General features: G+C 41.4%; 2 protein-coding genes across 3 annotated transcripts in view; one reads left to right on the plus strand and one right to left on the minus strand.

Moving 5' to 3' along the window:
• Nucleotides 1-2,165, minus strand: part of btbd19 (BTB domain containing 19) — a 112,839-nt gene extending 110,674 nt beyond the window's left edge. The window contains exon 1 of the mRNA XM_033028741.1: nt 2,007-2,165. Within this exon, the coding sequence (XP_032884632.1) occupies nt 2,007-2,098 (92 nt within the window). The 5' untranslated portion in view covers nt 2,099-2,165. The remainder of the gene's footprint in view (nt 1-2,006) is intronic.
• dynlt4 (dynein light chain Tctex-type 4) lies at nt 2,056-17,802 on the plus strand. Of its 2 annotated transcripts, none has more exons than XM_033028743.1 (2): nt 2,056-2,152; nt 16,033-17,802. In XM_033028743.1, exon 2 carries the CDS (start codon nt 16,051-16,053, stop codon nt 16,750-16,752), a length of 702 nt encoding a protein of 233 aa, XP_032884634.1. In that variant the 5' UTR covers nt 2,056-2,152; nt 16,033-16,050; the 3' UTR covers nt 16,753-17,802. The 2 variants fall into 2 exon arrangements, with proteins under 2 accessions (XP_032884634.1, XP_032884633.1); XM_033028742.1 differs by lacking the exon at nt 2,056-2,152 and adding an exon at nt 8,048-8,202.
• Nucleotides 17,803-18,185: the final 383 nt, after the last annotated feature.

An 18,185-nucleotide genomic window follows, 5' to 3' on the forward strand; every position in this document is an offset into this window, starting at 1 on the left:
GCCTCTGGGTAGTGTTGTAGAGCAGAGGGACCTAGGAGTACAGGTGCATGGTTCCTTGAAGGTCGAGTTGCAGGTAGATAAGGTGGTCATAAAGACTTTTGGCACTTTGGCCTTCATCAGTCAGAGTATTGCGTATAGAAGTTGGGAGGTCATGTTGCAGTTGTATAAGATGTTGGTGAGACCAAATATAGAATATTGTGTTCAGTTCTGGGCACCATGTTATAGGAAAGATATTGTCAATTATGAAAGGGTTCAGAAAAGATTTATGAGGATATGGCAGGACTAGAGGGTGTGAGCTATCGGGAGAGGTTGAGTAGGTTGGGTCTCCATTCCATGGAGCGCAGGAGGATGAGGGGAGATCTTATAGAGGTATACAAAATCGTGAGAGGAATAGATCAGGTAGATGCACAGTCTTTTGCCCAGGGAAATCGAGGACCAGAGGACATAGATTCAAGGTGAAGGGGAAAAGATTTAATAGGAATCCAAGGGGTAACATTTTCACACAAAGGGTGGTGGGTGTATGGAACAAGCTGCCAGATGAGGTAGTTGAGGCTGGGACTATCACAACGTTTAAGAAACAGTTAGACAGGTACATGGAAAGGACAGGCTTGGAGGGATATGGACCAAGCGCAGGCAAGTGGGACTAGTGTAGCTGGGACATTGTTGCCCGGTGTGGGCGAGTTGGGCCGAAGGGCCTATTTCCACACCGTATCACTCTATGACTCTATCTCTTGTTTCCCTTATCCCCAACTAGTCTGAAGAAGGGTCTTGACCCGAAACATCACCCATTCCTTCTCTCCAGAAATGCTGCCTGAGTTACTCCAGCTTTTTGTGTCTATCATTGGCAAAAGGTTGGCATCCTCAGTGACTCAGCTCATGCTCAAATTGCCAAGAAACATCTGGGATGGTAGAGAACTTTGAATCTCTCCATGAGAGATTTTAGATGCCAAGTGTAAATAGCAGCAAGAGAATTAATTAATCTAATCAACCCTCTCTCCTGCCCTGTCAAGTTCCAGTTGCACCTCCTTCAACAGTATCTGTAGATCTCACAATGTTCATTAGTCACCCCAGATCCCAAAAGATCTGCAATGGAAGCAAATCATCTAACCCCAAGGATATTCACCAAGAAAGAAATCACCATAACAGATCATCTATATATCTGTCATGCTATATATCTGCCATATGTTGCAGCATATTCCACATTAGAACAAATGTATGAATGTTTTAGGATGATCTGAGGGTGTAAAAAGTACATTATAATTGCAAGTGTCCCTTATTTATTCCAAAGAAACAGCAAACTGAAGAGGCATTGATGGATTAGCGTGGATTCGTGGATTAGCCTTTGGTTCATTGCATCTCAATGATCTTCATTTCAATGTTTCTTCCACACTCAAAACATGGAAGGTCACACACGTGTGTGTGTATGTACACACTGAAAGCAAAGGTGACAGCTTGCCATGCAGTTAGGAAGGAGGATGGTTGTTGGACCTATGCTGTCTGGAACATCCCAGTACAGTGCAGCAGAGTATTTTTCTTGAACAAAATTTCTCCTGAAGCCTGTATTTGTCTATTAAAGGTATCAGTTAAACATTAAGCCTAATAGAAAATGTTTTTTTATTTGCAAATTTCAGAGCCCCTGACGAGTGCACTTTACAAATGAAATATTTCCATAATGATAACGTAACAATTTATACTGAAATAGTATTTCCAACAAAGTCACATAAGACATTTTCCGTGAGTGCGTGTGTTTATTTTAAAGAAACGTGTCGTTTACTTTCGATTCTTAATTTATATTGGTAGTTTTAGAAAGTGCACCTTAAGTTGCATCAACGTTTTCAAACAGTAGAGGATTTATTTCAACTGAAGCGGTCACTTTTAAGTAAAAATCCCAGCAACTATTAGCAAAAGTTCATGCAAACGCCGGCTCTGGTGGCGAGTGTGTGTGTGTGAGGCCTACGGTGCTCTTCCAATCCCCGGTGTTTCCTGCTTCCCGCCGGCGCTCTCACCTGAGCTCGGGCGCGTTGATCATTTTCCTCATGTCGGCGGCGAAGGAAGCGAGGTTTCCCCACAGGCAAGCGGGCTGAGGCGGCCCGGCCATGGCTACGGCACCGCCTTTGCCGAGCGGAGACCAGGGGAAATTAGATGGAAACGGGTAGGGGGGGGGAATAAGTAACAGATGCAGAGGGGGAAAAAATAGAGGGAGGATACTAATACAAGGAAAGCAAGTTAGAAGGTGGAGAGAGAGAGAGGGGAAGCAACTAGTGATTTTTATTTCCTCTGTGAAGAATACAATTTGCAATTTAAATGTACAGCAGTCAGTGTTGCAATGGGGAAGCACTGTAGAAGCACTTGGCACAGTCTTTTGAATGGGATGTTAAACTGATACCCCTTCAACATAAATGCAAGCTGTATTTCAGACTAAGGAAGGTGGTTTTCTTTGGAGGATACTGTTAACAGCAGCATTGATGTACAGAAAAATCTTGGGCTCCAAGTCCATAGCTTCCTGAGAGTGGTAGCACTAATAGATAGAGTGGTAATGAAGATGCATGGTATGCTTGCCTTCATTAGTCCCTGTCCCACTTACGTGTCCTTGGCACGCTAATTATGCGACCTCGTGGTCGCGTTGAGGTGCGACGGTACCGTGAAGGTCGCACGCGACTTCATGCGTCCACACAGCCGTTTGGAGCGCGTGACGTCATTTGAAGATGGACACAAAATGCTGGAGTAACTCAGCATCGCTGGAGAGAAGCAATGTGACGTTTCGGGTCAAGACCCTTCTTCAGTCTGAAAGAAGGGTCTTGACCCAAAACATCATCCATTCCTTCTCTCCGGAGATGCTGGCAGTCCCGCTGAGTTATTCCAGCATTTTGTGTCCATCTTCAATTTTCTTGGGAGAAGAAGTGGGGGCGGTTCCGGACCGAAACGGCCGAGAGCCCCAGGCAGAGCTCGACGATCGTTTGCCTGCTTCTGCTGCTGTTGGAGGTGAGACGTTGCGTCGTGCCAGGGTCTTGGGCCTGTCCCACTTTGGCCGTCAGTTACGCGACAGGCCGGAGGCGCGTGAAGATTTTGTTCGCTACAAAATTTCGGAGCTCCGCGCGATATCGCGCCCAACTACATACCCCTCCCCGCTTCTCAGTGGGACCGGCCCCGTGCGGCCACACGATGCCCGTGCGCCTCAACGCGACGACGAGGTTGCGTAATTTGCCAAGGACACGTAAGTGGGTCAGGGCCTTTCAAACAGAGTCAAACAGTCATGTTGCATCTTTATAGTATAGGATAGTAACTTTATTCAGATTCAGATTCAGATTCAATTTTAATTGTCATTGTCAGTGTACAGTACAGAGACAACAAAATGCATTATAGGACTTTGGTTAGACCCATTTGGAGTATTGTTTGCAGTTCTGGTCACCCCTTTACAGGAAGGATGTGGAGGTTTTGGGGAAAGTGCAGAAGAGGTTTACCAAAATTCTATCTGGATTGGAAAGTATTGGCTATAAGGAGAGATTTAATTATTTTTTCTGGGGTGTCAGAGGCTGAAGGGAGACCTGATAAAAGTATATCAAATTATGAATGCAAAAATAGGGTAGACAGGGTGGAAATGTCAAAGACTAATGGGCATAACTTTAAGGTGAGAGGGAGAAAGTTTAATGGAGATGTGCAGGGCAATTTTTGTTTACACAGAGTGGTGGGTGCCTGGAAAGCACTGCCAGAGGTGCTGGTAGAGGTATTTAAGAGGCTTTTAGACACATGGATATAGAGCGAATGGAAGAAACTGGATTATGTGCAGGTGGGCTGAAGGGCCTGTTCCTGTGCTGTGCTGTTCTGCATTAACACGTTTGGGGAAGTCCACGTGGACCTTATACGATCTGTAATAAGCAAGGACTGTATTTTTACATACCCCAATTTGTCAAAATTAAATCTGATCTTCATCATTAAGAGATGGACTGTGCAAAATCTAATTAATTTACTTTAAAATGCATCACATTATGCGGTACAGTCACACCTTCTCCGGAAGGTTTGCTCACACATTAAACATTTGTGCCCCGTCACTCCTGGAAAAGGAACATGTGATGTTGATACAAATAGAGCCTGCTGTAACTGATGCCTTTGTTAACATTGATAATTTTATCTTTTAGCATTGTTTATTTTAGTAAATTAAATATTATCTTTAACTCATTAACAGTTTTCTGGTGGTGAGAAAGGAATAATGGAAAAATTATGAGATGAGAACTAGATTTAAAGATTTTCAATACATTCTCTTAAACAAAGATCCATAAACAGGATTGTCCTGGTACACCATTTACCTCTGCCCGCTCTTACCCACTGAATTTATCTCTTTGTATAACCTCAATACTATCCTGCCTCCTCTTGTTCAGTTCCTTCCAACTTGCATCGTCAAGTCAAGAGTCAAGAGAGTTTATTGTCATGTGTCCCAGATAGGACAATGAAATTCTTGCTTGCTGCAGCACAACAGGATATTGTAGGCATAAATACAGAACAGACCAGTGTGTCTATATACCATAGATCATATATATACAAACATAAATAAACAGATAAAGTGCAATAGGCTGTTATAGTTCAGAGTTTGTTTGAAGTTGTGTTTAATAGTTTGATGATTGTGGGGAAGAAGCTGCTCCTGAACCTGGATGTTGCAGATTCACCTCACTCACTTTCCCCGAGTCACCTCACTTTCCCTGCATCATTGTGGCAACTTTTAATTCCCTGGTCCCCACCTCCTGGACTAATGGACATCATCCATTCACCATGGACATCCATTTTTTATACACCTTTATCCCTCTATATGATCTTAAGACCCTCTGCTTCTTTCTAAAACAAAGATCCGACCAGCTTCCTTCCACTAACACTCTCATCCACCTGGCAGAACTTATTCTTACTGTGAACTTTTCTTTTGATTTCTCTCATTTTCTATAAATTAAAGGTCTTGCCATGGGCACTTTTAGTTTAGGTTAGAGATACGGCACGGAAAAAAGCCAATCAGCCCACCTAATCTGTGTCAACTAGCGGTCAACGCACATTAACACTATCCTACACACATTAGGGACAATTTACACTTATACCAAGACAATTAACCTACAAACCTGTACGTCTTTGGAGTGTGGGAGGAACCGAAGATCTCGGAGAAAACCCACGCGGTCACGGGGTAAACGTACAAACTCCATACAGACATTACCCATAGTCAATAGACAATAGGTGCAGGAATAGGCCATTCGGCCCTTTGAGCCGCACCGCCATTCAATGTGATTATGGCTGATCATCCCCAATCAGCACCCCATTCCTGCCTTCTCCCCATATCCCCTGACTCTGCTATTTTTAAGAGCCCTATCTAGCTCTCTCTTGAAAGCAGCCAGAGAACCTGCCTCCACTGCCCTCTGAGGCAGAGATTTCCACAGACTTACCACTCTCTGTGAGAAAAAGTGTTTCCTCGTCTCCGTTCTAAATGGCTTACTCCTTATTCTTAAACTATGGACCCTGGTTCTGGACTCCCCCAACATTGGGAACATGTTTCCTGCCTCTAGCGTGTCCAAGCCCTTAACAATCTTATATGTTTCAATGAGATCCCCTCTCATCCTTCTAAACTCCAGAGTGTACAAGCCCAGCTGCTCCATTCTCTCAGCATATGACAGTCACGCCATCCCGGGAATTAACCTTGTAAACCTATGCTGCAGTCCCTCAATAGCAAGAATGTCCTTCCTCAAATTAGGGGACCAAAACTGCACACAATACTCCAGATGTGGTCTCACTAGGGCTCTGTACAATTGAAGAAGGACCTCTTTGCTCCTATATTCGATTCCTCTTGTTATAAAGGCCAACAAGTCAGGATCGAACCTGGGTCTCTGGTGCTGCAAGTGCTGTAAGGCAGCAACTCTACCACTGCGCCACCGTGCCTGCACTTGCATTAGACCTAGCTACACCTCTCTTTTTGTTAGCTAATTAGAATTGTCCTTGTCCCTAACCTTCTCCACAATTCTTTCTTTGGCACATCAAAGACTGCATTGCTGATTTTTCCTGCACTCGTGTGGAACTCATCAATATTATCACCTTCACTACAAACTTCCACCTTGCTGTCAAATTCATTTGGACTATTTCTGATATCTCTCTCCATTTTCTGAATCACTCTGTCTATATCTCAAGAAACAAACTATCTGCTGATATTTACTATAAAACCACTGTTACCCACAAGAGGACTATGGGTCCATTGATTTTAAGATCTTGTGCCGATAGTAATTTTCTCACTAATGTTAGAACATGCAATCTACTAGCAAACTGCATCACCCATAATGGCTCATTAACATTCGATATGCTTCAGATGCCTGCCATCCAGATCACTGTGAATGGTTTAATTAAAAGAGCCAAACTAAATAACATTGCTTCAGCAATTCCCTGTTTACCTAAATGCAATGGCATGAGTGCAGTAACATTTTTCTCAGGAACTGCACCCACTTTTATGCAGATCCCAGGTGGCCTTTAACAGTCTGAAGAAGGGTCCCGACCCAAAACATCACCGATCCATGTTCTGCAGGGATGCCGTCGGACCCTCTGAGTTACTCCAGCACTTTGTGTCTTTATCTTTGTAAACCAACATCTGCAGTTCCTTGTTTCCACATTTGGCCATAATTGTTGCATGACTCCAGAGGGGGTCAAGACCACCACCAATGACCAAAATCTGACCAATAAACAATATTATAGCAGCAAAATGAAGTGGATACTGTAAATCTGAATGAAAACACAGAAACTTCTGGAAAGATTCAGCAAGCATCAATAAATAAAGAATAAGAATAATGACAGTGGAACTGGAGATAAAACAAGTTTTAAAATTCAGGGAAATGATTGAGGAGAGGAAAGAACAAAAGTGAAAGTTTTGTTCTAGGTTCAAGGCAGAAGACATTAAATGACTAAAGGATACACGGTACAAGGAATACAATTAACAAATGGATAGGAAAGGCTCAGAGGGGTATAGGCCAAACGCAAGCAGAGTGGACTAGTTTGGATGTGGTATCTTGGTTGGCATGGGCAAGTTGAGCTAAAGGTCCTGTTTTCATGCTGTATGACTAAGCCAAGGAATGGTGTGGATGAGATGTACATGAGAATAGCAGCATTGATAGTTGATGTATGTCAACTCAAGGTGCTGTTATAAATAGATACACAAGGAAGTGCAGATGCTGGTTTACAAAATAGGACACAAAGTGCAGGAGTAACTCAGCGGGTCAGGCGTTATCTCTGTGGATCATGAAAAGGTGATGTTTCGGATAGACACCCTTCTAGAAGTGTTGAGTCAATCCAACACTTTGTGTCTTTTGCTGTTATAAATAGATAACCTCCCAACATTTCCCAAGTACGACAATCTTCTGAACAGTCACTTATATGTGTATTGTGTTCACACCCCCTGCAAGAATGTTTTAGATCCAAGTGGCCCATATGTCTGCAGAAGAGGAAATTAAAATGAATTACATTTTAAACCTCTCAAAGCTTCTAAAATGCCTTCATTAATGAAGGTCTGGGGAAAGTTCCCTTGTCTGACATGTTGGCAAGGGAAAATGCCCAAACAAGTTTTTGACGAATGAGGAAAAATTAATAATTTGTTTAAAAATTGGCCACACATATGAGTATGTAGAAATAATGCCAGCTTCAGAATTAGACGCCTGTAGACCTCTCTAAAACTGCCAAGCCCTGACAAGTAGTAGCAACTTGAAGGGGTGGAAGGTGCAAGAAGCACCAAATGTCAAACGTGTAACAGACATTGAAATAAAATTGACGTCCAACTGGCCTTGGACCTTGAGAAAAGTTAATATTGTTCAGGAGGATTGCCATGGGGTTGCAGCTGTAACCTTGGAGACCTGTACGAATGACGAGTTGCCCAGACATGTGTAGCACCAATAGCTCAAGACTGCTTGCCTTCATGTGGTGCAGTGGTGCAACAAGTCTCGCAATCAGTGGTCAATTGTTTATCAGGTGGTCAATGCACTTGGTAACGATTACGGCTGTTTTTTTTTAATAGTTTGCAGTCAGTTCAGGAGGCTTGAAGACACCTGATAACATCTCCATGGAAGTGTAAAACACTTTTAAAAACCAGTGTTTTCTGCTCCAGATTGGTAAAAGCAGACAGTTTTAAAGAAATATTACTTTTTTAACTTGGATTGCAGCAAGTTACCAGAAATCAGTTGCTTTAAATTTCTCTGCAGGGTAAGATTCTTTAATTTTGCTTTGTTGTTAATTTTATTTTCCAAATAGCCTTATCTTTTATACGTATATAAGTATTGAACTGTACAGAATTCCTAGCCATTAGATTTGTTTTTATCTATTGCAAGTTTCTCCCAGTGAAGAAAGGATGAAGGTATACATAACTAAGATCAAAAAAATGTTAAAACGGCTTAGGAAATAGTTCAATAAAGGTGCTGTGCTTTGATGGGATTACTTTATAATACGGTAGGTTTAAAGATGAGTTTTGCATTTAGCATTGCCAGAAAACAATGAAATATTCATAAGTTTTGCAGACATTCATCCATGCATGACAGTGACAATATTGCTTATTTAAATCCAGCGTAATGAGGACGTGTGCAATGCTCCATGTTACTCTTCACAATTCAGCAGGTAGCAGGTTCAAAATCTCAGTTGTAACCACTAGTGGTTCGAAATGAGCCTCGGTATTCTGTTACGCAGAAGTTTGGAAAACATTGGATCAAGTCATTTGTAGTAGTGCTGATTTACATATGTATTTTAATGCCTTCAGCTTAAGTCATTAGCCTAAGCTGGAAAATCTGTCTAGTAGAGGGAATAAGATACCAAGGTTTTGACTCACTTAGAAGCCGCTGAGGCCAGATGTTTATATATTCAAATCCTTGTCTGGAACTTGAGCACGTAATTTAGGTTCATGGCTCAGTGGAGGAATGAAGATTGATTTAGTTTACATAAAACATTCAGGTAGATGCCATAGATTTAGCAGACAAAACTCCTGTTTAAAATAACTCTTTTAACAGAAACGGTCAAAGTATATTTATCTATCATGCATCAAATTGTGTACAAATTGACATGTGTATTATTCCATTTAGCTGTAAGGACACAAATAAAGTGTTTAGGGCAGTGATTGAGATGGTTTATAACTTGGTTATCAGAACAACCAAGGCCACTCCTTTCTGAAAAAACACTATGTCCTCAATCATCATCTGAAGTTGATCTTGTTGCTTCCAATGGCAGGCGATATTCATTCCACTTCCTTCATTTCAGAGCATGGCAATGGGCTCACCTTAGAGGGCTACCCTCCCTGACCATTCACTTAGCCAAGCAAGGCTGTACTTTGCATCCTGTTCAAGAAGGAACTGCAGATGCTGGAAAATCGAAGGTAGACAAATTGCTGGTGAAACTCAGCGGGTGCGGCAGCATCTATGGAGCGAAGGAAATAGGCGACGTTTCAGGCCGAAACCCTTCTTCAGACTGATTTTGTCTACCTTGTACTTTGCATCCTTCCCACTTCATTAGTGCATTGTTCTATGTTTGACATCTGGGTTAAACTCTATTGTGTATTGTGTTCTTTTTATTCGTATGGCTATTTGGTAACTCAAATTTCACCGTACTAATTGGTGCATGTGACAATAAATATGAACTTGAACTTGGGTCTCATTGGTACTAAACTGCAATTTTAAAGCAGTTGTAAAAACAAAGTGACCTTGTCTATTTAGTTGCAAATATTTCAGGGTTGCAGACCAAGTTGAGATATTTACCAACATGGGCATAAGGTTTTAAACTACAAATGTAAGGGAATTATGCTAAACCTTTGTAATTTATTGATTAAGCCTCAGCTGTAGCATTGAGCAAGGTTCTGCAGAGTACAATTTTGGAAGGACATAAAGTCCTCTCTTCCTTCCCACAAACCTTTCTTCCGATCCAGTGTAATTTGAGAACGTGATACCCTGTGCAGATTAAAGCCTTCTTGGGCTGTACCATACAATGGGTGATTACAAGTAACTAGTGTTTTACATCTTGTTCAAAAGGGAACTGCAGATGCTGGAATATCGAAGGTACACAAAATTGCTGGGGAAACTCAGCGGGTGCAGCAGCATCTAAGGAGCGAAGGAAATAGGCGACGTTTCGGGCCGAAACCCTTCTTCAGACCTGGCGAGAAGATGATCATGTAAAATATAAGACAGATTTTCAGACTATTTCCCAAGAGCACTTTTATCTTCACATTCTGTTTCACAATATTCCATTTTGCTGTTATCTAGTTTTGCAATGAGATCAGTACTGGGATCATTTATAATGGGACCTCAGACCAAAATTCTAATAGCAGACCACAATACAGAATTTGCTGAACAAAGATATATTGCATATTATATTGCTGAATAAATAGACAAGTTAAAACATTAATGAAGCATTGTCTTTACCTGTTGAAACATGTCAGCTTCCTTTGATAGCTGTAATGTTGTGATTGGCTTGGCAATGATTATTAATTTAACCCAGTGTAGGAGGTGCAGAGCGAACTGATAATCACAGGACCAAGCAGCTCTTAACTGTGCTGCATGTAGTTTAGTGCCCTGGTGCACCAAAATGCAACGTTGACCGCAATACAGCAGTTCACTCATAGATTTTTCTGCAGTGAATTAAATATTTACTATGTTCAAATATTGGGTTTGAAAAATGTTTGAGATAAATGGAAAGGTTGAGAACGTTACGAGCCAAATGCAGGCAAATGGGACTATCTTAGATGTGGCATCTTGGTCGGCATGGTTGAGTTGGGCCGAAGAGCCTATTTCCATGTTGTATAAGTCTATGACTCTAAATTGTTTTGCAATCCTGTGCTAGACAGATTTTTAGTGAAAACAAAATGAAAATGAAAAGTTATTTTAAATATTTGCAGTGCAGCCCTCTGTGAAATAAAACCTTTTTGATTTTATGACCGGTTTGGGTATTAGTAGTAAATCATTACACAACCAATGTAGTTGCTCATTTAAAATGTAAGGATGCCAACCAAGGGTAAAAATGATGTTGCAGGTCAGCTGCTGGTGTAGAAACCATATGATTTTGGAAATTAAAATCAGGCTGTTTGTACAACAAATAACCAACCCATGATCATAATTCTATTATTGGTGAAGGGTCTCGATCCAAAACGTCACCTATTCCTTTTCTTCAGAGATGCTGCCTGACCTGCTGAGTTACTCCAGCATTTTTGGGTCTATCTGCTGTGTAAATCAGCACCTACATGTCTGAAGAAGGGTCATGACCTAAAACGTCACCTATTCCTTCTCTCCAGAGATGCTGTCTGACCCGCTGAGTTACTCCAGGTTTTTGGGTCTATCTTCGGTTTAAACCAGCATCTGCAATTTCTTCCTACACATCTGCAGTTCCTTTTACACATAAAAATTTAATACCCGAGTCAGTGATGAGTTGAAGATGTGTTCCATGACTACTGGAAACAAATGTGGTGAACTGACATGCAAATACAGCAAACCAACTGTGCAACTTTCTGAATAGATTTTTCCTTATTGCATGGAGCCAGACTGCAAATTCCCTATAGAACAGAAAATAGCTCTTTGGTATGTCCACCATGTTGATTGTACTCTCGTCACCGTGTCAAGAGTTTGTTGATTCAAGTCCCATTTTATGGCAGTCGATTAGAGAATTCAATGTTCATGCCACTCTCATTCTCTAATTTTAAGTAACTCCATATCATCCTCTCCTGCCCTTCCCTCCCCCCTCCCTCCTTACCTGCTTTTCTTCCCCAGTCATTTTAAACTATTCCACAGTTTTTCACATTGTTTTTTTTTTTTAGATCACACCTTCCCTAGCCAACAATTTAACTGCCACTGGTAAGGAAAAAAAATCCCATCTGTCTATCCTTCTCCCATCATGATCATTATAGGAAGAGAGAGAGATCAGAGTCTCTTCTCTCATTGCTAAAACAATCTCTCGCACACACACACACGCATATTTCTCTGCCAAAGAATCCTGGAAATTGCCCATGTCTTCCCGCTTTTGACAAAATACAAACTCGTAGACTATTTTTCTCCTCAACACTGAAGTGCACTGTTCAGAGCAATTAATACAAAACGTACAATATAAGTCAGCTTTTACATAATTATAAAGGAATGTAAGATCTGAAGGTTAACATGAATCAGCGGTATTGAGTGTTGGCCAATTGATGGTGGTCCGTGGGCCAGTTTTATAGAGCTGGCAAATACAGTCTAATAATTTCCGGGAGCCATCAAGGGTATATATTTTAAGGAAGATTAACAACAACTGATATTCATGCTTTTGTTCTAAGATGATGTCATTTTACCACGTGTCTCTCTTATACATTCATGGACAAATCTACCATGTTCCTTTCTCTTTTCATACGTGTATATCACATTCAGCAATTGCAGGATCTATTTGTAACATGTTTTTTTATCAGATGGTTAGATCACGCTAACCGTGCTTGAGTCTGTGGTGTTGTCATTACTTCTTGCCGTTATGAATGTGTGACATCCTGACTCAACTCACTGTTGACTCATAGCTCCTCTTCAGTAGTGTCCTCTATATCATCATTTAGAATAAATGTGTTGGAGAGAATTGTGTGCTTGACCTTGAGAGAGCAGCACATGGAGACAGACTGCTGGAGCAGTCGTGAGTTTCTCAAATGTCGGTTTATTCAAGGCCTAAACAGTATCAACTGGGACACACTCTGAGAGCACACAAAGTGTTTCAATGCAATGCACCCAGTCTTTTTATATTCTCGCGACACAATGGTTACATGCGGATTTTACATTTTTGAAATATTTAATGTGATCAACATTTCTCTTAGTCTAACCTTCAACTTTCTGTTCCCTATTAATTAATTACAAAAACATCATCACATTTGTCTGACAAAGGGTGTAATAAAGAACCCTTCTTATCACAAATCAGCATTGTTGGCGGCAGCCCGGTTTACAACATTCTATGCTTATCTTTACTCCAACTAGGTACCGCCTTGTAGTCTAAGCACCTCCTAAATCTATTTATTGCCTCTCTTAACATATCCTTTCAGTTACCTTCACTATGTTGGCTTCTTTTCCCTAGTATGTACGCTCTGGGGTTCAACATATTACAAAGCTGAACAATGCTCTATAAGTTACAGAACTTCCTCCATTAAATTTATCATCACATCTTTCCCCAAAGAGTACCGATATGTCACTTCCTTCAACATTTGATCAACATGGACTCTCCTACCCTTTCCTCCACATTGCACAAGTTATTGTTTCCGCTTGAACCATTGCACCAATATCACACTTCTGCTTGTCATGCTTGTTCCTTGGTCTTAATTCTATGACTGCTTCTCTTTATAACCATATAACAACAATTTCAGCATGGAAACAGGCCATCTTGGACCTTCAAGTCCGTGCCTATCATTTTTCCCCCCTAGTCCCATCTACCTGCACTCAGACCATAACCCTCCATTCCTTTCCCGTCCATATACCTATCCAATTTATTTTTAAATGATAAAATCAAACCTGCCTCCACCACTTCAACTGGAAGCTCATTCCACACAGCTACCACTCTCTGAGTAAAGAAGTTACCCCTAATGTTACCCCTAAACTTCTGTCCCTTAATTCTCAAGTCATGTCCCCTTGTTTGAATCTTCCCTACTCTCAGTGGGAAAAGCTTATCCACGTCAACTCTGTCTATCCCTCTCATCATTTTAAAGACCTCTATCAAGTCCCCCCCTTAACCTTCTGCGCTCCAAAGAATAAAGCCCTAACTTGTTCAACCTTTCTCTGTAACTTAGTTGCTGAAACCCAGGCAACATTCTAGTAAATCTCCTCTGTACTCTCTCTATTTTGTTGACATCCTTCCTATAATTAGGCGACCAAAATTGTACACCATACTCCAGAATTGGCCTCACCAATGCCTTGTACAATTTTAACATTACATCCCAACTTCTGTACTCAATGCTCTGATTTATAAAGGCCAGCACACCAAAAGCTTTCTTTACCACCCTATCTACACGAGATCCCACCTTCAGGGAACTATGCACAGTTATTCCTAGATCCCTCTGTTCAACTGCATTCCTCAATTTGCTACCATTTACCATGTATGTCCTATTTTGATTTGTCCTGCCAAGATGTAGCACCTCACACTTATCAGCATTAAACTCCATCTGCCATCTTTCAGCCCACTCTTCGAAATGGCCTAAATCTCTCTGTAGACTTTGAAAATCTACTTCATTATCCACAACACCACCTATCTTAGTATCATCTGCATACTTACTAATCCAATTTTCCACTCCATCATCCAGATCATTGATGTACACGACAAACAACAGTGGACCCAACACAGACCCCTGAGGCAACCCACTAGTCACCGGCCTCCAACCTGACAAACAGCCATCCACCATTACTCTCTGGCATCTCCCATTCAGCCACTGTTGAATCCATCTTGCTACTCCACCATTAATACCCAACCTTTTTAATCAACCTTCCATGAGGAACCTTGTCAAAGGCCTTACTGAAGTCCATATAGACAACATCCACTGCTTTGCCCTCATCAATTTCCCTAGTAACCTCTTCGAAAAATTCAAGAAGATTAGTCAAACATGACCTTCCAGGCACAAATCCATGTTGACTGTTCCTAATCAGACCCTGTTTATCCAGATGCTTATGTATATTATCTCTAAGTATCCTTTCCATTAATTTGCCCACCACTGACATCAAACTAACAGGTCTATAATTGCTAGGTTTACTCTTAGAACCCGTTTTAAACAATGGAACAACATGTGCAGTACGCCAATCCTCCGGCACCATTCCCGTATCTAATGACATTTGAAATATTTCTGTCATAGCCCCTGCTATCTCTACACTAACTTCCCTCAATGTCCTAGGGAATATCCTGTCAGGACCTGGAGACTTATCCGTTTTCATATTTTTCAAAAGTGTCCGTACTTCCTCTTCTTTGAATCTCATAGTTTCCATTGCTACCCTACTTGTTTCCCTTACATAATTCAATATCCTTCTCTTTGGTGAATACCGAAGAAAAAAAAATTGTTCAATATCTCCCCATCTCTTTTGGCTCTGCAGATAGCTGTCCACTCTGACTCTCTAATGGACCAATTTTATTCCTTATCCTTTTGCTATTAATATAGCTGCAGAAACCCTTTGGATTTACTTTCACCGTTCTTGCCAAAGCAACCTCATATCTTCTTTAGCTTTTCAAATTTATTTCTTAAGATTTTTTTTACATTCTTTATACTCCTCAAGCACCTCATTTACTCCATGCTGCCTATAATTATTGTAGATCTCTCTCTTTTTCCGAACCGTGTCCAATTTCCCTTGAAAACCATGGCTCTTTCCAATTTTTACTATTTCCTTTCAACCGGACAGGGACATAAAGGTTCTGTACTCTTAAAATGTCACCTTTAAATGTCTTCCATTTCTCTTCTACATCCCATCATCCCATAAAACAAAATGTCCCAATTCACTCCTTTTGATTGTAAGCCAGTCGAATTGATTGTAGACTTTAGGAGAGCTCCCCCTCCCCTCACCCCACTCACCATCAACAATACCATCAACAACACCACAGTCACATCTGTGGAGTATTTTAAGTTCCTGGGAACCATCATCTCCAAGGATCTTAAGTGGGGGGGCTACCATCGACTCCACAGTCTAAAAGGCACAACAGAGGATGTACTTCCTGCGGTAGCTGAGGAAGCACAATCTACCACAGGCAATGATGGTCCAATTCTATACGGCCATCGTAGAGTCTGTCCTCACCTTCTCCATCATGGTCTGGTTTGGCTCAGCCACAAAGCATGACACCCGGAGGCTGCAGCGAATCGTCCGATCAGCTGAGAAGGTTATTGGTAAAAACCATCAACAGTGCAATAATAATAATAATAAGTCTATTGTAGTTCATAGCTTACGAGGTTGTAGTGTTTAATGCATTTTTTAATGTTATCTCCTGCAGCATAGATGGGACTTGGGAACCTGAGAACTGTAACTCTAGGAACAGCTTCTTCCCTACATATATATATATATATGAAAGTTGATTTATGTTTTGTCCTTTAAACAGATCAATATACTGATCACCATGACAACCAAGCAGATGCCTTTATCACAAGAGACATTAGCTCAGTTCAATCAAGCTCTGTCTGGAGATGGGTTGGGACCACGCCCTCGTGCAAGATCCATTTCCACCCGCAGAAGTTCTCAATCGATGGATATTCACACTGGCAAACATCATCCACATCTGAAGAACATGGATGGAAGACCACATATGCCATCCCGAAGGAGTTCCATTATAAGCTCTATGAATGTGCCGTTTTCTCACAGAGGCTCTGTGATGCTGGGCAAAAGGCATTCCATGAGTTGGATGACCTGTGGTCAGGTCAGTTTCTCTGGATTGCCTCTGTACCAACCCATCAGAGAAGTAAGGTATGAAAACACTTACAAAGCTCAGCCAGATGAAGGGAGCAAGTTTGATGCCGACAAAATCCAAAAGGTTTTGGAGGCCACACTTACAAGCTACCTGGCTGACAACAAGTACAATCCTGTAACATCTGTGCAGCTAGTGCAGAGTTTGACAGACCTCATCAGGTTGAAGGTGAAGGATATCAATGCCCCTCGATACAAGCTGGTATGCAATGTGGTATTGGGCCAGCTAAATGATCAGGGAATGCAAATTGTCAGTCGCTGTCTGTGGGACACAAACACTGACAATTATGCCACGGCCACTTACAAAAACTCTTCACTTTTTGCTGTTGCAACTGTGTATGGGTTATATTTTGAATAACTAACATACCTGAACAGACAATCCTGCTGTTATATTAACAATTTTTTTCCTACATGTGACGAAAAGCAAAGTACACCTGTACCTGGAAAAAGGATTGCTAGAAGTTCTCAATCACCAAACATGAAATTTTCAGCGGTTGCTAAATATACATGTAGGTTTACTAGAACGTCAGACTAGACTTGAACAGTGAAATTATTAGGAAAGATCAAACTGATTTGTAGTTGTTGAAATTTGAAAAATTAGTGAGATTTGATTGAAGCTTCCAAAATTTTGGTTACACAGATTGTCAAAAACTATTTCTGAAGAAGAATCCTGACCCAAAACGTTGCTTATCCAATGTCTCCAGAGATGATGCCTGGCACACTCAGTTACTCCAGCACTAAAAGCAAGATTCCAGCATCAAAGGTACCTTGTGGCTGACTATTTCTGCTAGTTGGCAAGTCTAGTGCGAAAGAACACATCTTAAAAAATCTGAACTGGCCTCTAGAAAGTGAAGTAGCAAAACCCTTTTAAACAGAGTGAGTAGGGAGCAACTGCAGATGTTGGTTGAACCAAAGACAGACACAAAAAGCTGGAGTAACGCAACAGGTCAGGCAGCATCTCAGGAGAAAAGGAATCAGTGACGTTTCAGGTCGAGAGCATGCATCAGGTGAGACCAGTTGAAATTCGGATCCTCTTCAGTTTGTATTACATCAAATGTAAACTTTAAATCTGTGATGGTGTGGAGGTCCCTGGAGATTAGGCCACTCCTTGGGTCACCAGTTGTAGTGGCCTGGACGAGGTCAGGAAAAGGATAGATGCCAGGCAGGTTCGAAAGTCCTTTAATGAAGCATGGCAAACATGCAGATCACCCCCGAGTTGGAACCGGGAAACCATGTGGGAGGACAACCGTCCCTGTCCCTCAAGAGCCGAGGGGGATGACCCAAGGAGTGGCCCAATCTCCAGGGACCGCCACAATGGATAGCTTTTGGCTTTGGTATCAGCAGACATGAAGGAAAGATGATCGGAGATCAGCCATAATCTCATTGAATGATGAAACAGGCTTGAGGGAAAAAATTATTCCTGTGCTATTTTATCACTTTGCTACTCAAGTGTTCCTGATGATGTTCAGGCAAGCGGGTGAGCATATTGATACATGGATGCTTGGTTTAAGAGGGAAAACACTGGGACAGTTAGGCACAATGTTATAAGCTGGGAAACTACCCTGGAGAAAGATGGCAAGGAGTTGAGTAAGGACTTCATTGGTAACAGGAATTAAATCTTTTGTGAAATCTAGCAGGCCGTGTTGCCACAGAGAAACTCAATAGCATTTCCTAAAGTGGATTTGCAAAGTATCTAACTAGAAATATTTCCTTCGCTCCATAGATGCTGCTGCACCCGCTGAGTTTCCCCAGCAATTTTGTGTACCTTTAACTAGAAACATTGATCATTTT

Source organism: Amblyraja radiata, chromosome 10, assembly GCF_010909765.2.
Source record: "Amblyraja radiata isolate CabotCenter1 chromosome 10, sAmbRad1.1.pri, whole genome shotgun sequence".
NCBI classification, from domain to species: domain Eukaryota; kingdom Metazoa; phylum Chordata; class Chondrichthyes; order Rajiformes; family Rajidae; genus Amblyraja; species Amblyraja radiata.

Excerpts from the sequence above, each read along its gene's own strand:
- dynlt4 (XM_033028743.1), top strand. The coding sequence starts at position 16,051 with ATGACAACCAAGCAGATGCCTTTATCACAAGAGACATTAGCTCAGTTC.